Source organism: Peromyscus leucopus, chromosome 15 (genome assembly GCF_004664715.2).
Source record: "Peromyscus leucopus breed LL Stock chromosome 15, UCI_PerLeu_2.1, whole genome shotgun sequence".
Lineage (NCBI taxonomy): Eukaryota > Metazoa > Chordata > Mammalia > Rodentia > Cricetidae > Peromyscus > Peromyscus leucopus.
Window position 1 is genome coordinate 63,923,539 of NC_051076.1, and position 21,516 is coordinate 63,945,054.

A 21,516-nucleotide genomic window follows, 5' to 3' on the forward strand; every position below is an offset into this window, starting at 1 on the left:
CACTGACTCACACATTTTGTATCAATTTCTTCAATCATTTCTTGCCTTCTCATTATTATTTACTTCCCTGGATCTACTTGTGTTTATTTTAGCCTTCTAATTTCCTGTGATGAATACATGTCTTTTTCACGATTAATATTTTACCCATATACATTTTAAATAAGTGCAATTATAAGCACACACACACACACATATATATATATCAAAATGTATAAATTTTCTCTAAATATTATTTCACTTCATGCTATAAATTGGATATATTGTTTTAATTATCTCAGAATATAAAATGTTTAAAGCTTTATCTGTGAATTCCTCTTTGATGTGTAGGTTGTTTAAAGTATCATAGTTCAATGAAAATGTAAGTCATATTTGGAATTTAAAATGATAAACATTGAGAGTCTGGGGATATGGCTCAGTTAGTAAGTGCTTTCCTGGCGATAATAAGGATCTAGTTTAATTCTCAGAATACATGTAAGAAGCAGGACATGGTGGCACATGTGTTTAATTCCAACTGAGGGAAGGCCATGACAGATCGCTGAGGTTCATGGAGAAGCCAGTCTAGCTTAAATGGTGAGTTCCAGGTCAGTGAGAGAGCATCCGCTGGATAATTTTATGTCAACTTGGCCCAGGCTAGAATAATCTGAGAGGAGGAAACCCCAACTGAGAAGACACCTCCATAAGATTGGGCAATAGGAAAGCTTATAAAGCATTAATTAGTGATTGATGGGAGAGGGCCCAGACCACTGTGGGTGGGGCCCTGGGTTCTATAAAATATCAGTCTGAGCAAGCTATGGGGAGCAAGTTAGTAAGAAGCACCCCTCTATGGCCTCTCATCAGCTTCTGCCTACAGGTTCCTGCCTGTTCGAGTTCACTTCCTGCCTTCCTTTAGTGATGGCCCATGGATGTAGAAGCGTAAGCTAAATAACCCTTTTCCTCCCAAACTTGCTTTTGGTTGTGGTATTTTATCATTAGAAATATCACCTGTACTAAGACAGAGCCTGTCTCAGAAATCAAGGTGGATGACCCCTGAAGAGTGTCAAGGTTGACCTCTGTTCTTCACACATGCACAAAAACACCTGTGCACATGCACTCACCCCCACATCCACACATGTAAAGCTTAACCCACAAGATGTGTTGTGGCTTTGGTTGGGCTCTGCCATGCCCTGTATGGCTACATCAGGGCTTGAACTTGGCCTTCCTTCTGATGCTCATCTGTTCTATTTCTTTTCTGATTTAAATATTTAAATATCTCTTTTATTATTTATTTTACATATGTGTATATGAAAGCATATGTGTGTGTGTGTGTGTGTGTGTGTGTGTGTGTGTGTGTGTGTGAAGGCATGCATGTGGATGTTCAGAGAACAACTTGTAGATATCTGTCCTTTCATTCTTCCATTGAACTCAGGTACCCAGACTTGATGATAAGTATCTTTACCTGTTGAAGCCTCTCACTGACTCTAGTTCTATTTCTTTACTTCATTTTATTTTATGGGGATGTGTTTTGCCTACATGAATGTTTGTGCACCACATGTGTTCCTGATGCTCACAGAAGCCAGAAGAGGGCATTGGATGCCCAAGGACTGGAGTTAAAGAAAATTATGAGCCACCATGTGGGTTATGAGCCACCATGTGGGTGCAGGGAATTGAACCTGGGTCATCTGGAAGAGCAGTCAGTGCTCTTAACCTTGAGCCATTTCTTCAGACCTCTGTTTCCATTTCTTTACCAGGGTTTTTCTTCATTTGTTTAAATTTTGTGTTATTACTCTCCATGGTGTCAGATTTATTTATTTATTTAGACTATTTTCTAGAATGCTTGAGACACCTTCATGTTTCAGAAAAGGAAAAGAGTTTTAATATAAACATGTTTACATCTAATTATCGCACCAAACTTATTGATTTCTTCTCGTAGTATTCTTTATCTGCAACATTATGAGCCCTGGCATAAAGCTGCTGGTTAAAGTATCACACAGTTTAGTCTTGTAGTATTTCATCAGCAGGATAGATTTCTGATGAGTGGAAAGTGTTGACCTTCAGGTCAGCGAGGTACCTAAGTGGGTAAAGGCACTTGCTGCCAAGTCAAAGGGCATAAGTTCAACCCCAGGGAACCACATGGTGGAAGGAGAACAGTGACTCTTCCAAGTTGTCCTCTGATCCTTACACACACACTGTGGTGCATATGTGTCCACACACATACAGCAATACACATGAGATGTAACATCCAGTCTGGATTACATAATGTTCTATAATAAAGGCTGGTGGAATGATGTTTTCCATTTTCTCAACCTTCCTGGATCTTGTATGCCCACATGGGACAAATTCACCCTGGTCATTTCTGGTATGAGCATGAGGACTCATGGGAAGGTTTTTTTTTTTTAAAAAAAAAAAAATTAATAATTTATTTTTCCACAATGATGTTTGAAGCAAAGAAGTGACTATTTATGAGTGATTGGCAGTGTTTTCCAGTCTCTCAAAAATAGCCTTCATAATATCTATGGCTGACAAGACAAAAAAATAAAGAAAACCAGAATCTACTTTTTTTGCTATGGCGAAATATGCAAAGATTATTGTGTTTGCAAACCTTTGTGTCTACCTTTAGCTTTCCCCAGATTAAAGAAAAACCAGTACCTTAAGTATCCATAGGTTATGTAAGTATCTCACCATACAGATGTAAAACCTCCAAACCTTACTACCTACCATCAACAGGTTTTTCTCAGCATTTACTGGTGTTTTGATTGTTAGCACTGAGAAGAAATAGATACAATTTAGTATTAGATTGATAATGAATTCTTGTAAAAAAAAAATCAGAGAGAGCAATAGAGAGAAGGGAGAGAAAATTATTTTGTACAGCCAAAAAAAAAAAAATGTATAACCTGGTAGCACCAGGGTTATTGAGATAGTGCCCCTTTAAACTGTAGGGCTGCAATTGATCTCTGTATATTTCCTGGTATTCGTCCCTTTGAAATAAGCATGAGAGCCAAGACTATTGGCTGCACTGTAGATCTGTCACAACTCAGTACTGAAAAGATACCGTGCAAGTGAATTTAAATAGTCGGCTTTCTATCCCATATTGCCAAGAGCTCTGAGAATGATGAACCAAGTAAATGCTTTATTTAGGGCTAAGTGAGCTGCAGATCCCTCCAGCCTGACAGCGTTTCAGCCTGCAGAGTAAGACAGCAGCAGTAACAGAAGCAGCAGAGGCAGCAGCAACAGCAGCAGCCCCTTGCTCAAGTCCAGCAAAGGAGACTTGATCTCTGGTTTATCTTGGAACTTTGCCTGTGGATCGTGCACTGTCCAGGGTCCTGAAACATGAACCAAACGGCCAGCGTGTCCCATCACATCAAGTGTCAGCCCTCCAAAACCATCAAGGTAGGATCTGGTTTTGTTGCTGTTCTCTGATTCTGTACAGGTGTCTTTATGCATCTGTTTTGCTCGTAGGCACTGGTTCATCAGGGACTGCTGGTAGAAATGCCCAGTTGGTTTGAGTTTCAGTTGAAGGCTTGATCTCAGGAAAGTGTTTGGCTCTGTTTGCTCATGTATGTAGACTGAAGACAGTAGTTTCCATAGATGCTTCTTTTATACTGATAACTGGATTTTTATTCTTTGCATGAGAATCTATCTGTGGCATGTTTCAGGAATAAACTTCAGTGAGTGCCTAGGAGAGTTTTATGTGTGTCAGTTTTCTTGAGGGAACTGGTGATGAATTTGTGAACGGCTTGAAACAGAAAACATTACATTGGCTCTAAATGTGGACAGGGTATCTTCTCTTCATGTGTTTGAGAGTTCATGAAAAGTGAATTCCTTGTTGTGAGCATTAAACTGGTGGTTGTACTAAAGTCACACTAGTGAGTGTGCAAATGACTGAGAACAGTGTAAAAATACCAACTTACAGACTTAGAAACAGTGAAATGACTGGAACCACTATTTAAGACCACTTCTGGGATGATGATGATGATGGTGGTGATGATGATGATAATTAATAAGTTGAAATGAAGTTGTGGGTGTTTTTTTCTGACAAAAATAAGTCAAAAGTAAGTTACAAATGTCAGGATTTTGTTTTCTGTTCTAGTTCATAGTGATCTTTACATGACTATCCAAGGGACTCAGAATGACATGATTCCAGTGAGGAATGTTCTCTGTCTTGCGGTTTATCTGAACCTGGGTTGTATTTGTATGATTAGTTGGCATCTTGCAGCTAAGTGGTATGTGCCTTTCAAAGTCTCTTACAAACACAATGATAACCTGGTGGGTCATCTTTAGTTGCTGCCATGTGTCATTCACAGAGTCTGCATACCTTTTATGAAGGTGCTGGAACCCAAGAAGCTTGAATTGAGCAAAAGAGATTGACAGCTTTTTTTTTTTTTTCTGTGTCTGGCCCTTGACAATGCTGCATTGACTGTAATTACAAAATGAACATAATTTTCAGCAATATCTATTTCTCATGAACTTGCCTGCCATTTCTCAGTGACTTTTAGTAATAAATGGACCATAAATGGCACATTTCACTCTATTTATTTGTGGTTATGTTTTAAAGGCACTGAGGTCTCTAGGATGCAGTCAATGATGTATAATTAGACTCCCATCATATATAAACAGAAGGTTAACTGAAGTCATGCCAACAGAAGGGGTTAACTGAAGTCACATAGAGTCCAAATCCAGATAATTTACACATTCTATGATGGTCAAGGCAGAATCTTTTTTCAGCATTGGTGTTTCTGTACTGTGTCCAAGTTTAGAAATTAAACATTGAGCCTTAGGATTTAAATTGTTCTCTGCTTATAAGATCCCTACATTTGTCAATTACATAAGCATACCACCACTGAGCAATGCCAAGAAATAAAACATATGACATTACTGCATTGTGATATATAAACTCTAGTAGGAAATAAGTGTTGGAGTCTGAAGCGGGGGTAGAATTACAAACTGTCTATCTACCTTTGTTTAGAAACCATAAAATGACCAAAGGCTTTCTGCTTAAGCCTTTGAGGTCATAGGAATCAAGCACTTCATTTGCTTTTCTCTTTATTGGGTAGACACAAATGCATTCTACTTTCTGGGACTCAAAAATCACTTCCCTTATTAGTTCTCTGGCATTGAGTGCTCTCGGACAAACTGTGGAGCAGAAAAGAAAATGTTTCCAGATTCAAGGCTTTTCTTTAGCTTGCTGATCTTGCAGATGTTGGGTTTTCACTCGAACTGCAGCCATTGAATTGGAATGCAAAAGCATCATAAAAACTGGACGACCCACCACTTAGCAATGCGTTTTATTAATGGCTTAATGAAAGAATCTTGAATCAAAGCTCTGGGTGATTTGGTTAATTGTACAAGTTAAGTTCTTTTCTGTAACCCCCTATACTGCTCTGGGGGTGGGCAAAGATGCTTGTGAGGTCCATAAAATAGAGTTGCCAGCATTGAACTATTAAGGGAGTAATTACTTGAGTATTTTCCAATTTGCAACCGTAAAAAGGGATGAGTGGAAAAAGCTCTCTTACTTCGAATTATGTCCTCAATTATGAAACATTTATGGCTTTTGGAATTTATACTAAAAATGGCTGTCTATATTTAGGTAATGCATTAGCCTAGGAGCAAAATGCAATAACAACCTAAGGGAAAAAAAAACCCCTAAGATTGGGAGGGTTTTTGGAAAGCTGTGGTGCACAAGAATTTGAACTTTTGGAATCTTGGTGCCATTTGTTGTTGTTTAGGGTTAATTTCCTCCTCATTAAGGTTATCTGACAAATTAAAGTCAAACCCTCTTGTGGAGTGTATTGGCCTGAAGATAATCATAACCCAGTTTAGGACTCTGAAAATACTCAGGTTCTGAAAAAGTTGTATATTGCTCTACTTTAGAAAGATATTCTAGAAGCTTGAGGGGCTTTTCTCACATAGCCACCATGTAGTAAACCTGTAGGGAATTCCTATTTGTCAGTACAGGAAATAATGCTTACTCTATCTCTGGTACAACTAATGTTAAAAAGAATGGGCACAGGGAATGTATCAATTAAAAACAGGTGAAAATCCAAAATTCAAAACTACTCATATGCATGTGTTTGTGTGTGTGTGTGTGTGTGTGTGTGTGTGTGTGTATGTGTGTGTGTGTGTGTTTCCCACTCCTTCAGTTTACGAAGTTATGAGATCTGCAGAGGATCAAATTCATGCTCTATTGCCAATCAAAGTTGTTTGTGGTTATGTTAGTGGACGATCTGGAGTAGGAGGGATGGTGAAGGCTTGAAATGGTGAAAAGAATCATCTCGGCTGCCTGACATTTGCTTTTCCTATTTTGGCTATTGTCCAGTTCAACCAATTTACTCGACACTTTTCATTTTTGTTTATGTGCATACATGTGTCCTGTGTGTGTTTGTGTGCACATGTGTATGAGTTCTCACAGAGTCCAAGAAAAGCTACCATACCACCTGGCCCTGAAGTTACCAGAGGTTGTGAGTCACTTTGTATAGGTTCTGGGAATTAAACACAGGTCCTCTGCAAAATTATCAAGTGCTCTCAACTTCTGAACTATCCCTTCAGCTCCACTACCCAGTTTTTGACACAAGTATTGTGATATAATGAAGCCGGCTTGTTCCTACAGTCAAGATTGGTAAGAGATTGGTAAGATTTGACCAGGCAGAGGCAGTCAAATCAAGCTGCCCAGCATGCTCCCAGGTCACTTTGGATAGAATGCTGAGTGGGACACTCTCACAAACCTCTTTCCCACTGCAAGCCTTGTAAAAGTCAATGGAGCTTTCTCTGAAATGACTACAAGTCTTACAAGCAAAAGAGTAGTTCACAAGAATTAAAATAACACAAAAGGACTTTCCACTCAAGTTGTAATAGAAAGGTCTGGAAACTGAGAAGGTAAAATGCAGATCTGAACTTGGCAGTATCTGTGAACTTGATTTCTGAAAAATTGGATTTAGTCTTGTCTTTGCTGTCTTGGTTCCTCCAGGATACTGTGAAAGTAAATGGAATGTTCCAGTCAAATCTTAAGTTCACTTCCATTTTTTTTTTCTGGAAAGTGAGATTACAAATTTAAATGTTTCCCTTTTTGCTTGTTTTTTTTTTTTTTTTTTTTTTTTTAAAGAAAAAAGGTAGCTGAATTTCCCTTTTTCCTCTTATTTTATTTAGATTTTATTTTTATTTAAAGTGTCTGTGTGTTTATGGGAGTGTTCCCCATGTGTTCCAGGGCCTGTTGATAGGCAGAAGGGGGCATCAGCTCCTCTGGATCTGGAGTTGCAGGTGACTGTAGGCTGCTCACTGTGAGTCCAGTTCTCCAGGAAAACAGCGCTGGCTTTTATCCACTGAGCCATGTCAACAGACAAATTCATTTCTTAAATGTGCAGATATATTTTGTAAATGTCTTTCATATTTTAACATGTCTGGCAATGATGTGTATCTAAAGGGAGTAGAAGAAATGCGCTGTCTTTCTTTGAGGTTAGAAGTTTTAAAATTTCGTGTGTGTGTGTGTGTGTGTGTGTGTGTGTGTGTGTGTGTGTGTGTGTGTGTTGTGCTCAATACCTCAATACATGTGTGTAGACCAGAGGACAACTTTGTGAAGTAGTTCCTTTCACCCTCACCTGGCTTCTGGAGACTTAGCTCAGGTTGCCAGGGGTGTGAAGCACATGCCTTACTGGGCAAGGTTGCTGCTTCCCTGAAGTGAGGAGCTTTGAGTGAATTAATCATAACTGGTGATTCCTAAGTGACAGACCATGCACACTGCAGTTTATTAGTAGTTAAAGTGTCACTTTCCCCATCTAGGTCACGTTAGTAGCACCCTCTTGCTGTATCTTTCCCCATTTCCAGAGCTGCCTTGTTCATTTTCACCAAATACCAGGTTCCAAATTCCTTGTTGAAAAGAGTCTGTAGGTCCTGTTAGGTTCAGCGAGGTGGCTCAGTTCATAGAAGTGTTTGCTAACAACCCAGTTTCTATCTGCAGGATCCACATGGTGGGGGGAAAGAACACGTTCCTGCAGGTTGCCCTCTGACTGCTGCATGCACATGGTGACACGTGTGCATTATGCACCCCTTAAATCAATCAATCAATCAATCAATCAATCAATAAAACGTTAAAAAAATAAAACCTTGTTTGTTTTCTCCCATGGCCCTGCTGGAATAGCTACAAGTATGAAGCATTTTAGAAAGAATACTTCCAGTCTCATTGGCTTCAGAGTGTGCCTTAGGCTGACAAATTGGTTTTGTAGTGACTTCAGTTAATGGTTACATAGTAATATTGATGAGCCACACATTAACATCTTTTTCTCCCCCTCTAACTAGTTCTAAGTCACAGTCTTTCCAAGTCCTAGGACAAGGGAAAGGGATGAAACACTTGGGTGGAGGAGCTAGCATTACTGTGCCAATACCACTGTCAAAGTATCATGTGTCAGATAAGAAAATTAGTTAAAAAATAGATTTGTACAACTATTATCTGTCAATTAAAAGTAAATTCAAATAAAAATATACAGGGGTAGAAGAGACTGAAAATTATATTACATTGTGTTTTATTCAGTCTTTAGGGGCATGGGCATATGATGGTTGAGAAACAATTTCTCTATTTAGAAAAGAGCTATTTAAAATGTATTATTATTGTGTATATAATCATAATAATGACTATGATGATGGTGATGTGTAAGGTGCGTGGATGAGTGTCCATGGCATGTACATGGAGGTCAGAGGACAGCTCTGAGGAGCTGGTCCAGGTCTCTCCTTCCACCTTGATGTGGGCTCCAGGACTCACACTCCTGTTGTTGGGTTTGTATAGCAATGCTCTCACCACTGAACAACCTCTCTGGCCCCTAAGAAATTAGTGCTGTGTAATGTGACACTGAGGTAGACTGGCTTATAATTGTCTCACCAGCGTCTCACTGGCTGTCAATCTAATCTAAAGGATGTGTACACATCACTGTGACATGAACCATGAGCTGGTATTACAATTTAGTGTTTAATAATAGCCTATAATTACATATGCTAATGATATCCACAGGAATTCAGACCTCCAAGAATGTGTAAGGAAAACTTGTTTGTGTCATGATGATATAAAGCATGTATGCGTCCCTTAAGTTCAAAATCATTTGAAATAATAAGGGCAAAGGTTATAAATACAATGTTTCTATATGTCACTGTCTTATTTCACCATTTATGCTGACACACACTGAAGGCAGAGCTTCCAGTGGTGAATCTGCAGTGACTCCAGACATGGCTGAGCTCTAAAGCTCTATCTGGAGAATTACAGGGTTTCCTTTGGGTTAAACTACCTTCCTAAGCAGTGTTCTGCAGGGCAAGCCCAAAGAGAAGTCTAACATAGACCAGAGACAGTGACTACTGTATATGTGTCACTTTCTGCCTCTCCTAGAAGTGGCCTGCCTTGTTTAACTGTCTTAACATGGTGTCATTGTAAGCTTAATATGGAAAGTCTGTCTTGAGCATGAAGAGGGCCCTGGCTTAGAAAGCCCACAAATGACAAATGTAGTCATTTACAATTTGCATTCATTAAATGCTTTATTGTTTTTCTTTTAACAAAAAGGACACTTACAATTGGCCCCCTTTATATCTCTTTATCATGGAATTTCTTTATATGAAAATAATCTCTTCTGACATTTATAATGTTTGAGTGTCAGCCTTATATTTGAAGAAGTATTCTCTGGCAGGGTATTGTTAAATTACTTTTAAAGGTTTTAAAAATAATAATTCATTGTCTGTTTGGAAAATTAATATCTTCATAATTATCTAAAAATTCATGTTTTGGTCAGTTAGAGGAGACAATGCGTTTTTTAGGTGTGTGTGTGTGTGTGTGTGTGTGTGTGTGTGTGTGTGTGCCGTTGTGTGCCCACCCATGTGGGTGTTGGTACATGCAGAGACTAGAAGAGGGAGACTCTGGAAGAGCAGCTGACACACTTAGTCACTGAATCATCTCTCCAGTCTCCACTGGAGACATTGTTGGTGATAAAAACAAAACAAAAAACTGAGAAGGCACTATGGGTGCTTTAATAAGCCAAGATCATAGTGCATTAAATTACTCCGGGGATTCATAGAAACAAACCACCCATGGGCTAGATGGCTCAGTGGTTAAGCTGCATTAGTTACTCTTACAGGGGACCTGGGTTTGATTCCCAACATCCACATGGCAGCTCACTACCATTGCTAACTACAGAACCAGATGCACTCTTAACCTCCACAGGCACCGCATACAAGTGGTGCACATGTATACTTGCAGACAAACACTTACACACATAAAATAAAGGTAATTGTAAAAAATCCTCCAGTCTCTAGCCACATGTAATGAACCAGTTTCAAGTCTTTCAGATGCTCCTGAGGCACAGTGAAGTTTCAAAACCACTGAGCAAAGTGTCCCTGCACTGCTCAGTCTGGGCGAAGGGAGGAGGGGACTGGACCTGCGTCCATTGAATCTACCAGGCTGAGCTGAATCCCCAGGAGAGTCCTTGCCCTGGAGGAGATGGGAATGGGGGGCTGGAGGAGGGAGGACAGGGAAATCCGTGGCTGATATGTAAAATTAAATTAAATTATAAAATAAATTAAAAAACACTGAGCAAAAGGACTGGACTGCAAGACATGCTTGGGCTTTGGTTTGCCTCTAAGAACTCTCCGTCTTTGGTTGTCACAGAAATAGGACAGCTGTAGAGTGTTCTATCCCACCACTAATAGCATGAGCTCTCTGAGAGTCAAGTTCTCATCCTTCCCAGGGATACTTTGACTCCAGACTTTCCACACTGCAGTCTTTGAATGTGTAGTAGTTGGTTTCTAAAGAAATGCTAATGTCTGTCAATTCTAGGGAAGGCTAATTTTGTTTTGTAGAACTCAATAAGAACTGAGGTTCGGGGTCTCTCATCACGTTTTAAATTCATATAGGATATCTCAAAGACTTCATTGGTGTTTTGTTTGGCTTTCAACAGAGTTGATTTTGATATTGTTTGGGGGTTATATGGTAATTAATACACTTTGCAACTTTGGGTTACCCTTCTATTTCAATGTCATCTGAAAATAGATGTAATGCTTTATACATATATATTCATATATATATAATTTATATAAATATATAATCTATACCTAACGCCATGTATGTAAAACTCATCTAATGTCAAAACACCATTGATCGCCATGGCCTTCCTCCTCTTCATGAAAACTCTTTGGCCTTAGATATAAGCCAGGTGGGAAGGTGATAGCTGGCAGTCATGCACAACAGAGATGAAGTTCATCATCATTGACAAGCCTGTGCTCCCAGGGGCAGACGCAGACTGTGCTCTCATTAACAGAGCTAATCTCAGCTGGTTGGTAAGCCATGCAATAAATGACATTTTACTTTTTATTATAAAATTATCTCTGTCTTTGTCTGTCTGTCTGTCTCTCTTTCTTTGTGGGGGTGTGTGTGTGGGTGTGTGGTGTGTGTGTGGTGGGTGTGTTTGTAGGTGCCCATGGAGGCCAGAAGAGAATGTCAGATCCCCTGGTGCTGGAGTTATAGGCAGCTGTGAGCCACCTAACATGGGTGTTGGAAATTGAACCCTGATCCTCTTTACTACTAAGCCATCTCTACAGCCTGAAATTTACATTTTGAACAACTTTATTTCTTGTAATTTGTCCTAGCATTTTGACATTTTTGTTTATTTGCCCTACATTTCACACTGACAACAATGATATTCTGTGCAAAGCTAGTCCTGCTAAAGGGTTGGATATTTTTTCCTGTGGATGGACATCCTTAAGTTGAATTTTTACTCTTCTCTACCACAATGAATCACATGGTTTAGGAAAGACAATTAACCCTGTTAAGGTTTTTCTTCCAGGGAACATAAAGGCAATAAACTTAAATTATCTCCCCAAACAAAGATGCTATGTAAGTGCTTTGTGTTATAATTTGTTCTAATAGCAATTTTAAAGGCACTTGATATTTTCATAGAGAGGTGTAGAGTGAGAATCAATTTTATAGCATAAATGCTGAGAATTTTATTTGCAATTATTATTAACTACGATAATGGTAAAACTCATTTTGAAGTCTCGAAGGTGCTGAAAGTATCTTCAAATTCTGTAGCAACATCTGCACAATTTCATCATGGACTTATACCAAAAAGGTAGGAGGCAGGAGAGATGTGGATTCAAATACTGCCTAAAGAGGCAATTCATCAAATAAAAATGCAACTGCTCATCCAAGTGCCATATTACCAAGTTGTTAAGTACATGGGTATGTTCTTAGATTGCATGTATGGCTTTCTTGAAGAAAATTTGCAGCATGACATGGGTATGGTCTTCAAACCGTGGCTTTCCCTCCATACTTGCTTCTTTCTTTGCCTAATTGATACTACCCTGATATGGTTTTCTTTTATATATTTTAATAATATTTTCAATTTATTCTTTGAAGATTTCACACACGTGTATATAATGAATCTCAATCAGATCTACCCACCACTCTTCCAATATAACTACCCCCCCAGAACTCCCCAGGATATCTTCCTCCCAACTTCATATCCTATGTATTTACTTAATCAACTTATTGGAATTAGTTTTTCCTAGATGTTCATGGGTGTGAGATCATCCAGGAAGGCATGGGCAATCTACCAGTGGCCACACTCTCCAAGAAAAGTGACACTCCTTCTCCCAGCAGCCATCAACTACTAATAGCTCATTATTACTTTAAGCCTCCTGAGGAATTTTCTCAGGAGAGTTCTCAGACTCCCTTAGTCCAACACTTCAAAGTTCAGATAATGGTCTGTTCTTACACAGTTCTCTATATCTTCTGAAGAACAATGGATCTTTGCAGTTGTAATTATATGTCTCAATGTAAGCCTCCCAACTAGCTATTATGAGCCATGTTGGAAGTCTCTATATTTCATGTTCATTAATCTTAACATCCATTCCAACCTATGTCAGGTGCTTAGTAAGTGCTTAGTTAATATTCTTGAATAAAAGAAGGAAAGAATATTATAAATTGTTTTGTCTTCCCAAGCAATAGAGTCTAAAGCTTGATTTCTTAGCCATACTAAGTCCTCCTTGGCCTAAGCAGAGTTAAATATCTTGCTTCCAAACATGTAGACAACATCTGAAGAAATGACTATAAGTCTCCCAGCTTGTGATAAAAGGCATGCTATTATACCCAAGGGTGAGGAGCTTTAGAAAGTCAACAATAGACCTTGCATCTTGAACATCTTTCTCTATTAGTGAAGAGGAAAGTCTTGCATCAGATGGAGCCCAGTCCCTGCTGGCTGCTTTGAAGCCTGGGGTAAGCATAACAGACACAATTGCTGCTGAGTTTAATGAATTGGGCATTGCTGGGGAACTGTTGGCTCTAGCACGTTGGGCAGGCTTTCTCGTTAGAAAATCTTAATTTCTAAAATGAATCATTGTTGCAAGATTGAAAAACACCACTTCTCACAACTCTGGTTTCCAGAATTTTGCCCTAAGAAAAATGGACTGTACTTTATTTTAATGGAAAGCAAGTAGCATGGAGGTACTTACTATCTTTAATAGATGAGCTCTCTACTTAAAGAAATTTTCTGAGATAATGATAGAATCATGGCAGAGAAACTGCACTTGGTGTAGACATTTCTGATCAAAGAAAGATAGCTTGACAAGATTACGTGTGTGTGTGTGTGTGTGTGTGTGTGTGTGTGTGTGTGTGTGTCTGTCCACACACATATGGATGCCTGTATGTATGCATATCCTCTGGAAGATACAATAATAGAACAAACGACCAAGTCAAGAGCTTCTGCCCACAGTAGGCAGCGAGCCCTTCATGCTGAGTGACAGAGGCTTAGGTTTAGTCTTTACTTTCTCAGCAGCTTAGTGAATCATTTGGTGAAGGGGAATTCTATGTGAGTAGGGTGCTGCCTGTGGATCTTGAACACCGTGGAGGATTCAAATGAGTACTTTACAGAATCGCCTGACAAGTGCTAAGTGGATAAATAACAGTTCTTGTCTGGGAAGGCATTGCATGTCCCAGAAATTCTAAACAGGAGTTAGATGCATAAATACCGGGGAGGGGGGAATCCAAAGACAGAGAAAATGAGCAAAAGAGAAGGAAGAAGGAATGCTAGCCACAGTGAAAGCAGCTAATAATTGAGACTGGCTGGATTGCAGAGTAGAATAGATAAGAAGGGTAAGAAATGAGGCTCTTAGTGCACATAAGAGGCCAGAGTTCATGTTATCTTTCAGAAGTCTACTGTACTTAAAAAGTTAAATTTAAGAGTAAATTGTACAAAAGCCAGATACTGATTCTATGGATTCTATTCCCATCTCTGTGAGTCTGGAGATGTTCCTGAGATTTATGTCTTTCAGATGACAGTGAAGATTCCTGGTCCATCTTCCAAGATCAATCATGTGTGAGATGTTTTTAGCCAGACACGTTTCACTGTCAGTAAATTTTAATGGAAACAAAGGTTTGCTCATTAGCTAGATTCAGAAGGGTACCACCCATTTTCCTGAGTGTTGTTTCCTGATAGCTGGCCTTTTAGGATGTTAGTTAAATGGTATTCTTTTTAACACATTAATCTTTTTAAAAACTAATGCTAATCATTTGAGTATACTAAAATTTTTTCCTTTAATATTTGTAGGAAGTATGCAGATAGTTATCTTCTGGGAAGTCCTTTTCTGGATTGTCATTCAGCAACAGCTGCAGACATGAGTGACTTCTGCTAGTCACATTAGCTTGAAGCATGGTGAACACACAGGGATTTTAGGTATAGATGTGTAAATTTTTGGCTGAGGAGATTGGTGGTTCAGTAGGTAAATGCTTGTGTAAGCATGTGGACCTGAGTTTGGTTGTCAGAAACCATATCAAGCTGGACACAGTAGCACATGTCTGTAATCCCAGGGCTCCTTTGGTGAGGTGGGAGGCAAAGACAAGAGCATCCCCAGAAGCTCTTAGGCCAGCTAGCTACCATGGTGTGTACAGTAGTGACCAAGAGACATTGCCTTCAGATGAAGTAGAAAGTAGTTATCAACACCCAAAATTGTCCTCTGACCTCCACAAGTACACTGTGAAAAGAATAGAATAGAAGGAAGGGAGAGAATGTGAAATGTGAATATGAAAAGTCTGTTAGTAGAAACTTCTGGAACAGTTCATCACCAAATGTTTTGACCTTTTGCTAAAGCTTCTTTCTTCCTTTCTTTTTCCTTCCTTCCTTCCTTCCTTCCTTCCTTCCTTCCTTCCTTCCTTCCTTCCTTCCTTCCTTCCTTCCTGCCTTCCTTCCTTTCATTCTTTTTTTCTTTCTTCCCTCCCCCTCTCCCTTCCTTCTGTTCTTTTCTTTTATTCCTTGAAACAGGATCTCAGTTAGCATAGGTTGGTTTGAACTCTATTTATAGCTGAGAATGACTTTGAATTTCTGAACCTCCTGCCTCTACCTCCTATGTGCAGGGTATAAAGGTATATACCACTATGTTTGATTTAAGTAATGGGAGATATAATCAGGGTTTAAGGCAAGCATTCTACCATCCAAGGCCTAAAACCAAGGAATGTCACTCTCTGCTTTAGCCCACAGACATGCCTACAGGCTGACTGACTCAGACAGAATTTCATTGAGACTCACTCTAGGTGATCATTTGTTATTTCAAGTTGAAAATTAAAACTAACCACCACATCTAACAAACATGTTGCCCTGAGTTTGATCCTTAGCACCTCATATATTTGACAATACTGCTACACATTTTTAATAGCAGCTCTTAGGAATTGGAGGCTGGATGATCATAAGTTCAAAGTTATCCTTGTCTACTTAACAAGCTTGAAGCCAGCCTGGGATATATGTAATCTTGATTGAAAAAAACCACAAAAATACAGTGCCTAATGACTTTGAACACTTAGCTTAAATATTTTAATTATTTTTTATAAAAAGTTTTATTTATGTGTATGCATGTGTCTGTGTGAATGTATGAACACATGTGTGAGCATTTCGAACATGAAGCCAGGAGAGAAAAGGGATGAGGGAATGGGGAAGGCTGGAGGGGAAGAAAGGGAGGTGGGAGATAGACTTACATAAATACACATTGTATGGGTGTATGAAACTCTCAAACAATAAAGAAATAATTACAGGGGGGAGAGAGGGTGAGAAAACATTTGATTTTGAACTTTAAACACTGACTTTAAATATTTTCATTAATTTTTGTGAAATTTTTGTTTATGTTTATGCATGTGTCTGTCTATGTAAGTGTATACCATGTATGTGAGGGTTCCAGAAGTGGGTGTCAATTCCCACAGAACTGGAGTTGTGAGATGCCCCATATGAGTGCTGGGAACTGAACTCAGGTTCTCAAAGAATAGCAAGTGCTCTTAATCACTGAGCAATTTCTCCAGTCCTTGAAGTTTTAAAAAGATTTATTTTTAAGTTTATGTCTCTGTGTCTGTACATATGTGTGAACACATGCATGTGGGCACCCAGAAAAACAAGAAGAGGTACTCTGTGCTTTACAGTGTGATTCACATGTCGTTATGAGCTGGCCAATGTGGGCACTGAGAACCAAGCTTCAGTCCTCTGTAAGAGCAAGCACTTTTAACCACTGAACCTTCTCTCCAGCCTGGCACATTTAGTTTAAACTTACCCAGATCTTTAGCTCTAGCCTGGCAACCATTCTTCATGTTGTATGTCATTCTCTCCCTCAGTGACTATTCTCCAACAAAACTTGCCTCCTTTCTTTGTCAGACAAGAAGAAAGGAAGAAGGAAAGAAAGAAAGAAAGGAAGGAAGGAAGGAAGGAAGGAAGGAAGGAAGGAAGGAAGGAAGGAAAGAAGAAAGAAAGAAAGAAAGAAAGAAAGAAAGAAAGAAAGAAAGAAAGAAAGAAAGAAAGAAAGAAAGAAAGAAAGAGAGAAAAGAAAAGCCCAAATATTTGCTCTGCTGTGATCCCTAGTTTTGATAGTCTCATGACTCAGGCAGGAGATGTCTTATCATGGCATTTCCCATCGTCCTTCTGACTACATCTTAGAGGGTTTTCTGGGGGACTGGGCACAGCTATGCTGTGCTTGTACCTGTGTCTACATTGAAAGACTAATTGAAAGTTCAGACCCCGCAGTGGGGGTTTTCTCATGTTTTGTTGACAAAGTCACTTCTGAAGCCTTTGAGATATGGGAGCTGTGACATCTGTCTGAAACCTTTGATCTTTGCTTGTCATATTCAGTATCAGAACTCTTATAGAAGAGGATTCTACTTCACTAAAAGATAATTTTGACTTTTGTATCCCAATGTGTTAGTCAAATATATTTTCTTAATCAATGCATTAATTAAAAAATGCTTCTCTGAGTGTAAGGTTTTTTGGTGTGTAGTGAATATGTTATGAATGTTCCATGATAACGTGTGTGTGTGTGTGTGTGTGTGTGTGTGTGTGTGTGTGTGTGTGTGCACATGCATATAGAAGTCACAGGTCAAGACCTGTTGTCTTTGTTAATTGCTTTCCACTTGTAATTAATACTTTTTGCTGTTTGAGAATTTCATCCATGTATATAATATACTTTGAGCAAATTTACAACCATTCTTTCTCCTCCAATTCCTCCTCTATTCCCTTACCCCCTTTCTCTTCTACATTCATGTGTTCATTTTTTTAAGAGTCACTGAGTCCTCTTTCCTTATTTTTTGAGTCAGGGTCTCTCACTAATCCTGACGCTCACCAATGAAGCTAGGCTGGGTAGAGAGTGAGCTCCAGGGATCCATCTGTCTTCCTCTTCCAATGCTAGGATTGGAGTTGTACACCACTGTGCCTAATTTTTTAAATGTGCATTCTGGGGATCCAAACTCAGGTCCTCATGCTTTCATGGCAAGTACTTCATGAATCATCTATCTACCCAAACACATCAAATAATTTTGAAACATGCTGCACATATTTGGATACAAAGACATAATACGGAGTCAATGCTTTGAAAATGTGGCTCTTTGTCTGCTCTTCTCACACCAGGGATGAAGGAGAAGGGTTAAGAGAAACCCACACTATTTGCTAACTGCAGAATATAGAATATTTCCAGAGAAAGGTAAGAAGACTATGTGTAGGACCTCAGAGATGTGACATCTTAATTTAGCCCATAGATGAGTTTGAAACTTTGAAATGATACCAATGGGCAAGTAATGGCATTCCTGATGAAGAATAGATTAAGATACTGAGCAGATGATGCACTTTGTAGAAACATCAGTTGTGAGAGTGCATCACCTCCACCAACATCATAGTTACTGTGACTTGATCATCACTACTATGAAAGGAACTTGCCATGAACACACATTTCTGTTTTCTCTAATTCCTGGAATAAATTATCAAAAGTAGGAACAGGTTTTTTTCTAATTTAGTGGCTGAGGGGGTTAGTGAAAGCAAGATCACTAAGAATAGAAAACTGGAAGCTCATCTTTGATCCCAGCTGAGTTTGGTAAAGAGCTCAAGCTGATGGCTCATGTTTCCTGCCCTCCACCTTAGATGTCCTCTCTGTGATCCCGCTGTGATCCCACCATCTCTAAAGAAATAGGTGCTGTCTCCAGGCCTATTTACATACCCATTTAGGTATTTCTCATATATTCCTCTAGGGTGGAACAAGCCTAAGCAGGGAGAGACCATACATGTTAGCTGTCCCCAGATAAGGATAGGCCTGCCCCTGTTGAGTATCTTCAGGCATGGATAGTGTCATTCCTGTTAACTATCTCCCGGCATTGAGAGGTATCAAAATCAGTAGGGGTCCAGCTCCTATTGCTTTCTCCCAGGGTCTGTGGAAGAATCTAACAACCAGCTGAGGATCTAACCTTAGGGATGTTGAAAGAATCTAATCACACTGAGTTCTTTAGTACATTTATTTTATTCTTCTAAATCAATTCTATCTGCACATCGTTTCTGTTCTCATATTTAGCTCCTCCCTGTCCCTTCTGTTGTTCCCTCATTATTCTACCTAGTTCTTTCCATCTTCCTTCCCCTCTTCATTCCCCCAAGTGCATATCTATATCTATATCATCTATATCTATATCTATATATCTATACGTGTGTGTGTGTGTGTGTGTGTGTGTGTGTGTGTGTGTATCCATTCATTAACAACTTGTTAGTAAAAACTACAAAGTAACCTCTCAGGGACAACTATTCTGATAAGAATAACACTTGGCAAAGACTTGGTCAGCTTAATTGGTGACTGACAACACCTGTAGGTTGTGAAAAGTTTTGGCTATCTCTTAAAGAGATAGCTACAAGGGTTACAAGGGAAGAAATTAAATGAATGAGAGATTTAAGGAAAAGGTAAAGAATATGTGTACTGTTTTATGTGATTAATAATATCCAGACATAGTTAAACAGTTAATAGCCTTTTTCTGTTAAATCACTTGAATCTCAAGAACTATACATAATTAGTCTACTGAGCCTAAAATCCTGCATTAAAGCTAGTGTAGAAATAAATACAAAGTATTGTTTTTTGAATCAGAGTGAAGTGCCTGTGGAAGCAGCTTAGGGCAACATGGGTGCTATTGATCTCTCGAAGTACTAAGGTATACCAGGGCCAGACACCTGCATTATCACTTCTAGTTCACTACAATTCTTTGGAAGGGTTTTGATCCAACAGGGTCAGGCACCTGCAATTCTGCTCTGTGAAAGTTCTAAGAGGACACTTTGGCCAATTTTGCCTTGTTGGTGGCTAAGGATGGAGAACAAGACCTCTAAGTGTCTACAGTCCACATGGAACAATAGGCCTAGTATGAAGAATATTTTAGTATGTTTCTATTCATAAAAATTGTACAGTTAAATAAGAAACCATCTTCTAGACTATCCATAATTACGTGTGCCCATAATATTGAGATGCAATCCTAAGATTACATGTATACATAACATGGAAATGCACAGTAAATGGGGAGATAGTATAGCTATATTGCACAAGAAGTTTACAACAAGAAACAGCCAATTCACTCAAAAGGCAGTAATTCCATAACACCTTGCATGATGTTTTCCTCCAACAGAACCCTTGGTTCTGATAGATTGACCTTATGAGCACTAGTTGTCACCTGTTGTATACTACCATGCTCTTTTGCTACCAGCAGCTATCAATAGAGAGACCTTTCTCTGTTGACTCTGTTCCCAGGGAAGCCTCACCAGATTGCACCTAGTTCTTCAGAATCTAAATTTTATTCCAGTAGCATCTTTCTTGGCAACCTGCTATGTTAGTTCAGGTATTTCTAACTCTACTCATTTTAATAAAAGAGAGAAATCACCTCTGAGCTAAAGAAACACAAATAGACGCCTGACAGCTGCCCTATTTGTCTGTCGTGATATCTAAAATTCTGAGTTTTGAGGATGATTCTTTTAAATTTAGAGAACGACTTCCCCAGTTATCACTTTCTTAAAAGCAGATGAACTTGAAAAATTTGACATATGTGTATTTTGCCAGCCAAAGGCAATCCATCTATTTAGAGAATCGATATTGCACACTTGCTAACCATGTGTGCTTTGGAAAAAAATGACTTCGGTTTTGTGTTCCAGCCTGCCATTTTTAGAACGTTGTCTTCGGCAGCTTTTCAAAACCTTTCTGAGCCTCCTGCATTCTTGTGTAAGATGAGGTAAGAATCCCACTTATGTTGGAGTTATGGGGAGTAAATGGTGTAAGATATGTTAAGCATTTGAAAAGTATTGCCTGCAAGATGGTTCAGTGGGTAAGGGTAGTTTCCAAGCCTGATGACTTCAGTTGGATCCCCCATGACCCACAGGTTAGAAAAAGAGAACTGACTTGGGCAGATCGCCGTTTGATGTCCAGAGGTGCACATGACATGCACGGGTGTGTATTGGTGCTTGTGCATGAGCATACACCCAATAAATAAATAAAAGACACACACTGAAAATAATTAATATTTAGTCCCACTGCTATTGCTTTTTAGTATAGGGATCACTCTGCAATTTGACCAGTGAACAAGCTCATGATAAAAGTAAATGCCACTGGATTGCCCCAGGAAGGGGAAAGGGTTTTATTTCCTGGGGTGGGAACATGAGAGTTCGAGATGGCCAAGTTGGGGCATGGAGAGAGAAAGAGAGAGAGAGAGAGAGAGAGAGAGAGAGAGAGAGAGAGAGAGAGAGAGAGAGAGAGAGAGAGAGAGAGAAATGAAAAAGATATCTTGACAGAATGAGCCATTATGAGGTTAGGGAGAAATTTAGTGCTAGGGAAATCTTCAAGAACCCACAAGGATGTCCCCAGCTAAGACTCCTAGCAATGGTGGAGAGGGTGCTTGAGCTAGCCTTCTCCTGTACTCGGATTGGTGACTACCCTTATTGTCATCATAGAACCTACATCCAGTGACTGATGGAACCAAATGCAGAGACCCACAGACAAGCACTTGGCCAAACTCCTGGAGTTCAGTTGAAGAGAAAGAGGAGGGATTATAGGAGCAACAGGGGGGCAAGATCAAGATGGGAAAAACCACAGAGACAGTTGCCCCAAGCTAGTGGGAGCCCATGGACTCTGGACTGTCAGCTGGGGAGCCTGCATGGGACAGTACTAGGTTCTCTGAATGAGGGTGACAGTTGTGTGGCTTGATCTGTTTGTGGGTCCCCTGACAATGGGACCAAGACTTATCCCAGTTACATGAAGTGACTTTTTAGC

The 21,516-nt window shown here is 39.4% G+C and overlaps 1 protein-coding gene across 1 annotated transcript in view; it reads left to right on the forward strand.

Moving 5' to 3' along the window:
• The first annotated feature begins 2,978 nt into the window (after nt 1-2,978).
• Dpp10 (dipeptidyl peptidase like 10) overlaps nt 2,979-21,516 on the forward strand; it is a 1,509,398-nt gene continuing 1,490,860 nt past the window's right edge. The window contains exon 1 of the mRNA XM_028883881.2: nt 2,979-3,366. Coding sequence (XP_028739714.1) covers nt 3,307-3,366 — 60 coding nt within the window. The 5' untranslated portion in view covers nt 2,979-3,306. The remainder of the gene's footprint in view (nt 3,367-21,516) is intronic.